The sequence below is a fragment of the Pinus tabuliformis genome, chromosome 5_2 (genome assembly GCF_031772625.1).
Source record: "Pinus tabuliformis cultivar Carrire ecotype Pingquan chromosome 5_2, CPIR1, whole genome shotgun sequence".
Taxonomy (NCBI): domain Eukaryota; kingdom Viridiplantae; phylum Streptophyta; class Pinopsida; order Pinales; family Pinaceae; genus Pinus; species Pinus tabuliformis.
In genome coordinates, this window is record NC_142306.1 from 432,222,478 (window position 1) to 432,232,023 (window position 9,546).

At 41.7% G+C, this 9,546-nt stretch overlaps 1 protein-coding gene across 1 annotated transcript; it reads left to right on the forward strand.

Annotated features, from left to right (window-relative positions):
• The first annotated feature begins 4,765 nt into the window (after positions 1 to 4,765).
• LOC149159491 (uncharacterized) lies at positions 4,766 to 9,225 on the forward strand. Its single transcript, XM_089434330.1, has 4 exons — positions 4,766 to 5,521; positions 5,645 to 6,335; positions 6,566 to 7,197; positions 7,315 to 9,225. Exons 1-4 carry the CDS (start codon positions 4,766 to 4,768, stop codon positions 9,223 to 9,225), a joined length of 3,990 nt encoding a protein of 1,329 aa, XP_089290456.1.
• Positions 9,226 to 9,546: the final 321 nt, after the last annotated feature.

Here is a 9,546-nt window from a genome sequence, read left to right on the forward strand (position 1 = left end):
AAGTTTTCCTTGGGCCAAGCCCCTTTTTGTTCAAATTAGAATAATTACATTTTCTTTCAAGTGTAAATCTAGAAAACCTAGACAATTACTCTAAACAACCGAAAGAAATATCTATAGGAAAAACTAACCTCTTTACTCGGCCATTACACAGACCGTGGCTAGAATAAAGCATACCCATAAACCCTTTAATGATTGGAGCAAGAGAATGGTGGTAGGATTAGCATAAACTACTATGGGGGTCCTTAGGAATGCCAAGCCGATATCTGCAAAACCTACATCCCATTGTCAGAAAGTTGTTAGAAGATACCAGCTGAGATGAACTTCGATGAAAGCCAGGAAAAAGATAATGAAATTTATGGACTTACCTGACATATGCCACACCTGGGTAGAGAAATCATTTTCCTCAAGAGCCATTATGGATGCCATGACATCCTCGACACTGCACAAACCCTCCTGAAGCGAAACTATGGTAGCATAGCGTGAGAGCCGAGAGCAGAAGTGAATAATGAACCACACCACCAGCATATTGCACATTGAAGCTTTCCAAAAGTATAACAACCATAGGATCGGCACCCACGCTTGTGCACCATCGATGAAGCAAAGAGAACAAAGCAAGGAGCACATCTCAAGGGCAACCGACGTAATCAACGAAGCCTGCACTCGTCACAACTCTGTGGTTGAGCAGAACATTAATAAGCTTTAAATTACATACAGAGAACTATGTACAACACTAAAGCCCAAGTGTGATTTGAATTGTAAACATTACATGTAAAATATGCATATAAGTAATAAAATATCATTCTAAATAAGATTGTACCATCATAACCATGCGCGAAAGTTGTTATTTGACTTATGGAAATTACAATAAACCTAGATAGATAGTAATCATTTATATGACTATGGTAAGTAGGTAAAAGAGCTATGGTATAAGGTAATTTATTATTATTATTATAGTATATATGGAGATATGACAAGTGGTTTTAGAGCCAGGTTACCAAACTAAGGCCTCTAGAGAGAACAGATATACAAAAAAAAAACTAATGATTGATAGTCTTGTACATGTACAACAAAAGAAGAACATGAGAAGGACAGATAGTGCTCCTCACAGAAACATGATAGGCTTAGGACCTACAACCTTCCCTGAAACCAACCCTAAAGTATGGGTACAGTTAGGAGAAGAACCTCGCAGTACCAATCCTACAATACTGGAGACTATGCACGAATTAAAGAACGAAATGGCCCGATTACGGGTAGACAATGAATGGTTAATGTTGGAACAAGAAAATATTATGAAAAGCCTGTCAGATAAGAAAAATCAGCGTCAGCTGATTCCCAGCCCAGAACATGGGCACATGTCAGGAGAACAAGAGTATCAGACAGAGTATGTGGAAACAGAAGGAGGGGAAGAAAATCAAGAGGAAAAGTCAGATAATGCCTCAGAGCATAAAACACAAAAGAGGCAAAGGACAGAACTACAAGGGGAGTTCTGGAAAATAAAGCCGCCCCTCTTTGATGGAGAACAAGAAGAGGCAGTTGAAGCCTGGCTTATTAATATGAATAAATACTTTCAGCTATATGAGTATGACCACAACTTAAAGGCTCGTTTGGCCATTTTCCAACTGCAAGGAAAGGCCACCTTATGGTGGGAAGAGGTAAAGACCATACTGTTGGCAATATGGAACAAGTTTGGAGCTATGGCACATGGGTTGTCCTTGATGGCAACTCTCTTTGGTGACAGATCTCAGGTCCAGATCTCAGTTCAACTTTCAGAATGAAGAAAAAGATATATACGTAGGTTCACCTAGACAAAGAAGCGTATACACGCGGGTTAGACGCTACAAAGGCGCGTATGCGTATACACGCACTTTCATGCAAGGAAAAGCACGTATATATTGGAGAACTTACTTTTGGTCCGTGGTAGTTAGTCCTTGGTATTTGAACCTATGGTTTTGGACCATGGCATCTTGTCAGAAGTGTTAACCCCAAGTATTGGGTCCAAGGTATTGTTTTATTATGGTTTTGGACCGTGGTATTGTGAAAGGCCTAAGACTATAAAAGAGGAAGGAGATCATTTGGCAAATGATCATCTAAATTAATTGTATCTAATAAGTGTTAGATCTGAAATATTGGTGACTGGGGGTTGTGGTGCAGATCTGGATTTGAATGAAGGAGGAACCTTAGTGCAAAGAGAAGGATAAGTTCTATTGATGGGTCATAATCTTAAGGCTTGAATGATAGTATCTTTGTATGAATTTTATCTATTATATGTGGTGCATGCTTGATCTATAAATCTGATAATCTGTGTTAATTATTGTCTAAATATTTGAAAAAATGAATTATCCTTTATAGATCTGTACGTAGGTTCAGTGAAGCGAAGCTGCATATACACATTGGTTCAGTGAATACAAATAGCGTATACGTAGGTTGGTCCACACACAGAAGTGTATGCATGCAGGTTTCAGGTTATTGAAGTAGCGTATATCTTTTGAGTTGTGATCTAGCTGCTTCTGTTTATTGCTACAGTGTTTTGGGTTCAGAATTTGTGTATGGTTATAGTTACTGAGTTCTGGGTACATCTGTCAGAGAAGTGTTTATTTTTTATTCAGTTTTGATTGGTGAAAAGGTGATTGATTGAAGCATAAATTCTTGATTTATGTTCATGGATACAGTCTGAAAATTTATGAAACGTGGTCCCTGGAAGAAAGAGAAGGTTGTAGCCTTCCGTAGGCCAGCACCTACGTACTAGTATCTTGGCTAGTGAAAGATCTAAGGGGGTTGTAGCTCCCTTCCAGGAGAAGCTGGAGAACGAGAGAGGGTTGTAGCTCTCTGCAGGTTGCAGCCTACGTACTGGTAAAGGACTGCACCAATACATTGTAAAAAGAAGTTTCTAATTAAAAGAAGATAGAGACGAATTGCAATAGGTGGTTTTCAACCACATTGGGTTTCCACCTTATATCTTGTGTTCTTGTGTGTGATTGTCTTCTGCTCTGTTTTATTGTTTCTGGTTACTGGTTATTTAATTCTGATACACAGATTAACAATCAACATCTGAAAGATAAAGTAAATTATAATATTGCATTGTATACATGGGTTTCCTTCTACATAGTTGTGTATATACGCGGGTTTAATTAACTGAAGTAGCGTATATTATCTGAATTTGAAAAAGGGATTATTTGACTTGATAATACTGATTCACCCCCCCTCTCAGTATTATTTCCAACATGTACAGGGGGTGAATTAACAAAATATAACCTAGGAAAGGCTTCAAAGATATTTTAAAGAAAAATATTTAACTGAACGATTCTATGACGAGAAAGTAAAAGAGTTTCATGACTTATGGCTTGGTCAACAAATAATGGATGAGTTTATTACCAAATTTACCTCCTCACTTCAGTATGTTCCTTAGATATGGGAAGAGAAGGCAAAAGTGCATCGATTTATCAGTAGTTAACCATTGTTCATGAAAGAGCGAATTGAGTTCGAAAACCCAAAAACAATGGACGAGGCCATACGGAAGGCTAGGATATGTTATCGACAAAGTAAATAGAAAAGAGAAGTTATGGGAAAGAAATGGACTAACAAGAAGGGCAATAATTTTTCTGTTGGCAATAAGGGAAAGAAGGGCAATATCAATAAAGGACGCCCCAGGCATCATATTAATAAAAATCTACATAAGAATCAGTCCAGGTTTAGACCTTCCAATGAACCCAAACCTAGTGAGCAATCAGGCAGAACTGAAGTCGAAGAAATGACAAGACCCCCAGTACACTGTTGGGGATGAAGGCTACATTAAATTATGAATTGTCCTATCCACAACGACACTGAGAATATTTCGCAGATTCAAGAGGCATCTACAGTAGGAGATGTAGCCTCCCTTGAAGATCATCGAGCAGAATACCAGCCAACTATGGCGGAATTCGAAGGTAAAATCTTTGATCATGCTATATCTTTTTTAATTGACCGAGGAGTTACATTAAGTTATGTTAGTCCTAAAATAGTTGATCAATGTGGTTTACAAGCTGTCAAGTTTAAGAACCCCTAGTTAGTACAGCTAACAATAGGGACAAAGAGGTGTGTGTTGGCCAAGGTCAGTAACTGTCCCTTAGAAATATCAGGTTATCCTTTGGTTGCAGATCTAAACATATTATGCCTAGGCATAGAAAATTTTAGGGGTGAGTGTTCACCCTTTGGCAAAATTAAGGGGTTTTAAATTTTTAGTGGGTGATTATTTTGTATCATAGTACATTTTTACAAATCACCTCAAATAGCCCACCTTATTTTAAGGGAGAGGGTAAAAAAGGTAAATTTAGCCCTTGAAATTAGGAGTTACAACCTTCCATTCGCCCATTTTCAAGAATAGGTTTTATTTAAGTGAATCCTATGGGCCAAAGGCCCAAATACCATACTTATAAAAGAGGTATGGTAAATTAATAAAAATATAAATAAATGAGAGGTGTGGTAAATAAATAAAACATTTTTTATATTTAATCCATAAGTCACCTTATATACATGCAAGGGTGTAAACAAATAAAAATATAAGTAAAGTGGAGTTATGGTAAATAAATAAAACGACTTTATATACTTACTCAAAAGGTATGGTAAATAAATAAAAATATGGATGCGACCTTGGTTTCGAATGGATGAACTGAGCGCTTCGGCTCTCGATACATGCACCCCGACTGCAAATCGCTTCAGAACCCTAACCACTAGCCGCCTCTGACGGCTTACGCTCTCGCCGCCGCCGGACTCCTGCTGGAAGCCTGCAATGGCAAAGACTGCAGGAGGGGAGAGCTCCGCCTCCCCTCCATTGGATACTCCAATCTCTGACAAGGAACAGCATGCAAAGCCTCTGAACCCCTCTGGCGCAGTCCCTGAAGCTGGGCAGGAAGGACAAAGGACGAATGAAGAAGAGATACCCACAGCCCAGACTGAAGAGGAAAACACAGAAAAAGAGGCGCACAACAACGCTTCGTCGTCACAGCCAAAGGCGACCTCGGCCACCTGTATCCCGAAGGCTGCAGAGCGTATCAAGGTCGATTTGCCAAGCCACTGCATCAACGGTGAGATCCAATACATGCAGGATCACGCACTAATACGAAAGTTTCTGGGATTCTGGCCTACTGAAAAGGCCTTACAAGGCTGGATAGCCTCAAAATGGAAGCCCAAAGGACAAGTTACCCTGCAGCTTAGACCGAAAGGCTTCTTCACAGCCATCTTTCATTGTGTGGAGGATAAAGCGTGGATATTCGAAGGCGGCCCATACTTCTTCAACTCTTCAGGTCTCTATCTCACGGAATGGAAACCAAGATTTAACCCTGATAAAGAAGATTTCAGCTGGGCTCCGGTCTGGATAAGAATGTATTCCCTCCCAGTGGAATATTGGAAAGAAGAAACGCTGGCAGATATTGGCAACAAACTTGGGACCTTCATCAAAGTTGCGGCTGAAACAAAAACCCGCAAATACACCTCGTATGCCAGGATCTGCGTCCAGATGCACCTAACCAAAGCTTTAGCTGATTCGGTAAGTCTCTTTCACGATGACTTTGAATGGATACAGCCTTTAGATTATGAGCATATCCCCTTCCGCTGTCGCAAATGTCATGAGCATGGCCACCTCTTCCGAGACTGTCCATTAAATTCGCAGTCCAAAGCCACATCTAATGTCTCTGATAAAGACTCGGAAGGTTACACCAAAATTCCCAACCGCCGCAGGCATGCCAAGAAAAGCCAGGTAGTCTCGGACAATGCCTTCAAAGCCGACTCCCAGAACAAATTTTCTGTTCTCGCTTCGCAAGATATGCAAGACCAACCCAGCTCTGACCCCCTGAAGAAGCCCTTTATGCCTTCATCCTCCCACAACCCCTCAGCCCCCATGCAGTCCTCAGATCCCGCCTCTTCTCACCTCACTCCTAACCCTTCTTTGGAGAATGCAAAATTGGTTTCAGATCTTAGTCCCTTCACCTCCTCCCAGGGGAAATCTATGTTGGATAATAAACAGCAAGACTCAGCCATGGAGCTAGATGCAGCTCTAGCTCTCAGTCTACATGAAGAAGCAGATGAGGAAGAACAGAGCTCTCCTATTGTCATGGAGGAAGATCAGGTGGATGTCAGCTTAGATGGTCTTGACATCTTCAAACTTGAAACGGCATGCAAGCAAAAGGAATACAATTCAATTCCCCCCTGGCAAATAGACAGACTTGAAGGAGTCCTGACCAAGGTGCAGCACAATAAAAGTCTTGGCATACAAGGAGGCAGCCCCTGGGACGGAAAAAAGGTGCTCAAAGAAACCAAGAAAAGGGGAAGAAAGACAGACCTTCAGAGGACCATAATAGTAGGTGAAATACTTATGGAATCGGGGCGATTCCCTAAGTTGACAAAGTTCTATAAACCTAAACCTCAGTTTACATGAAGCTCATCTCCTGGAATGTGAGAGGACTCAACAGTCCCTCAAAACATAGAATGATCAAAAACCTGATTCAACAAGAAAAACCATCCATAGTTTTTCTTCAAGAAACAAAAAGCAGCAACGCAGCTATTGAAAGAATTCGAAACAAGATCTGGGCAGGAAGCAGCTCTATTTCAGTAGACGCCTCTGGAGCCTCAGGCGGTCTGGCCATTCTGTGGAACCCGCAGATTATTTCATTATATGACTTCCATGCCACCCTTCATCTTATCCAAGCTTCCTTCCACCTTATAGGCACCAGTATCCATGGGCATCTCACAAATGTTTATTTTCCGCAGACAATACAACAAAAACTGGATCTTCTGGAAACGATCTCCATCCTCAATGAAAATAGGCAATTTCCCCTCTGGATCGGCGGCGACGACTTCAACATAATAACATCCATGGAAGAGAAACAAGGAGGCAGAATCAGGCTCGACAGTGACAGCGATGGCCTCAGACAATTCATACAGACCAATCAACTTATGGATATTCCAACCTCCAATGGAATTTTCACTTGGACTAATAAGCGTCGAGGTATTCACCATATTGCCTCCAGGCTCGATAGATTCTTCATCTCGGATAATGCAATCCACCTGGGAGGGGACTTCAATGCTTCCATTATTCCCCAAGGAGGATCAGATCACTGGCCAATTTTGCTACAATGGTCCAGGCCAGGTAACTGTTGCAATAGACCTTTTCGATTCGAAGCCTTCTGGCTCACAAATACCAATTTTAAGGCAGTGGTCAATGAGGCATGGACATCTTATATTCTGCCAGAGGGAGCCAAGATGTATCAATTCCAACAAAAGTTGAAAAACTTGAAACAAGTTCTCAAAATATGGAATCGCACACATTTTGGTAATATACAGGCAAATCGCCAAAAACTGGAGCAGCAAATGAAAGTACTTCAACAAACTTTCATTCTAGAAGGCAGAATAGATGAACAAACACAACAGGAGCAGATACTCTGGAACCAAATTGAAGAGCGTCGAAAACAAGAGGAAATTCTCTGGCAGAAAAAGTCCCGAATCAGTTGGCTAAAAGAGGGGGAGAAGAATACAAAATTCTTCCATAAAACCACAATCCAAAGGCGAATGCACAATAACGTTACCTTCATCACTAATCAACAAGGTGAAATAATCGAAGCACATGAAGACATGGAGAAGGAATTCACAGGATATTTTAAGGATATTCTTAAGGAACCCATAGACAACAGGGATGAAGCAATCAGAGCCATCACGCAACACATTCCTCGCATCATAACTGAGGATCACAATAATAAACTGCTTCAGCCCACGTCACTACAGGAAGTTGAAGAAGCCATGGCTCAGCTCAAAGATGGAAAGGCTCCTGGGCCTGATGGCTTTACAGCCAATTTCTTTCATGAATTTTGGGAGCTCATCAAAGTTGAGGTTTGGGAACTCGTTGAGGAATCCAGAATCATGCACTGGATCCTCCCGGCCCTTAATACCACCTTCATAGCATTGGTACCCAAGGGAGAAGAGCCAAACAGGCCGGAAAAATACAGACCAATAGCGTTATGCAATGTGATCTACAAGCTTATCTCAAAGGTCATCGCGAACAGGCTCAAACCACTCCTTCCCCTACTCATCTCTCCAGAACAGATGGGATATGTAGAAGGCCGGCAGATCATGGATGGAATAATCCTATCAAATGAGGTAATTCACTCATTAAAGATTCTCAAAAAACCAGGTATGATTCTAAAACTAGACCTTTCTAAAGCTTTCGATAAGCTCAGTTGGAATTTCATTCACAAAATGCTTTTGGCTTTTGGCTTTAGTGCAACTTGGACCAGATGGATCATGAACCTTATCACCTCTCCCAGCTTCTCTGTCTTGCTGAATGGTTCTCCCTCATCTCCCTTTCGTCCCTCTTGTGGCATCAGGCAGGGGGATCCACTTTCACCTTTTCTCTTTGTTTTAATGGCAGAAGGACTCAGCAGGCTTCTCAAATCCGCTGTTTCCTCCCAAGCTCTCAAAGGTATCTCCATCCATGGCCTCAATCCTCAGTCCCATCAGCAATTCGTTGATGACACCATGTTATTCGGTCATCCTTCCTCGAGAGAAGCCTCTGTATTCAAATCTTTACTTTCCCTCTTCTCCGATGCCTCTGGCACTACCATTAACGCCACGAAATCTCAGCTCTTCTTCTTCAATACCCCCCCCACTACGCAAAGGAATATTGCCAGAATTTTGGGGTTCACCATATCCCATTTGCCGTCCAAATACCTTGGGGCTCCCCTTTCTGATTCGGCCATCAAACATGCTTCTTGGAGGTCTCTCCTTGATAAATTAGAATCAAAGCTTTCATCTTGGACTTTCCGTGCTCTAAATATGGCAGGCAGACTCGTCTTAATCAAATCGGTCTTACAAGCAATGCCATTGTATCTCTTTTCCATCATGGCAGCTCCAAAATGGGTCCTTAAAGCCATACGCAACCTTCAGCGCAACTTCCTATGGGGCTCCACTGGACTGAATCACAAATGGGCTCTTGTTAATTGGAAAGAAGTTTGCAAAATCAAATCAGAAGGAGGACTAGGATTACGGGATCCGCTTCAAAGCAACAATACAATGGGAGCACGAATGTGGTGGAACTGGATCTCCAAACCTCATTCACCATGGGCTAGATTATGGCAAGCAAAATATACCCCGGGAAGTCAATGGAGCAATCTCATAAGAATCAACTCCACTACCCAAGGATCACCCATCTGGAACACTGCAAAGATTCACAGCAACTTCATTCAAGAACACAGCTTCTAGGAAATTCACTCAGGCACGACAGCAAGGTTTTGGGAGGATTCGTGGCAGCAACTCCCTAAACTCGCAAATTTATTTCAAAAGCCTCTCTGGCAAACTCATATGTAGCAAGCGAACCTCACCCATGTTCACCAATTCTGGCAACAATCCACGCATCATGACTTCCAAACATGGAAAATAGCGAGCATCTGGCAGAGGGATTGGCAGGGAGAAACGTATTCTGATATCGATCAGGAACTCACATACCGAAGAATTCGTTACTCCAACCAACAGGAAAAACTCAGATTGGGTCACACACCCAAAGGCACATTTACCACTAAAGAA

Coding starts and splice junctions, on each gene's coding strand:
- LOC149159491 (XM_089434330.1), top strand. CDS start 4,766: ATGGCAAAGACTGCAGGAGGGGAGAGCTCCGCCTCCCCTCCATTGGAT. Junction 5,522..5,644: donor CCAAAGCTTTAGCTGATTCG/GTAAGTCTCTTT, acceptor TTAAATTCGCAG/TCCAAAGCCACATCTAATGT. Junction 6,336..6,565: donor TCAGAGGACCATAATAGTAG/GTGAAATACTTA, acceptor AGATCTGGGCAG/GAAGCAGCTCTATTTCAGTA.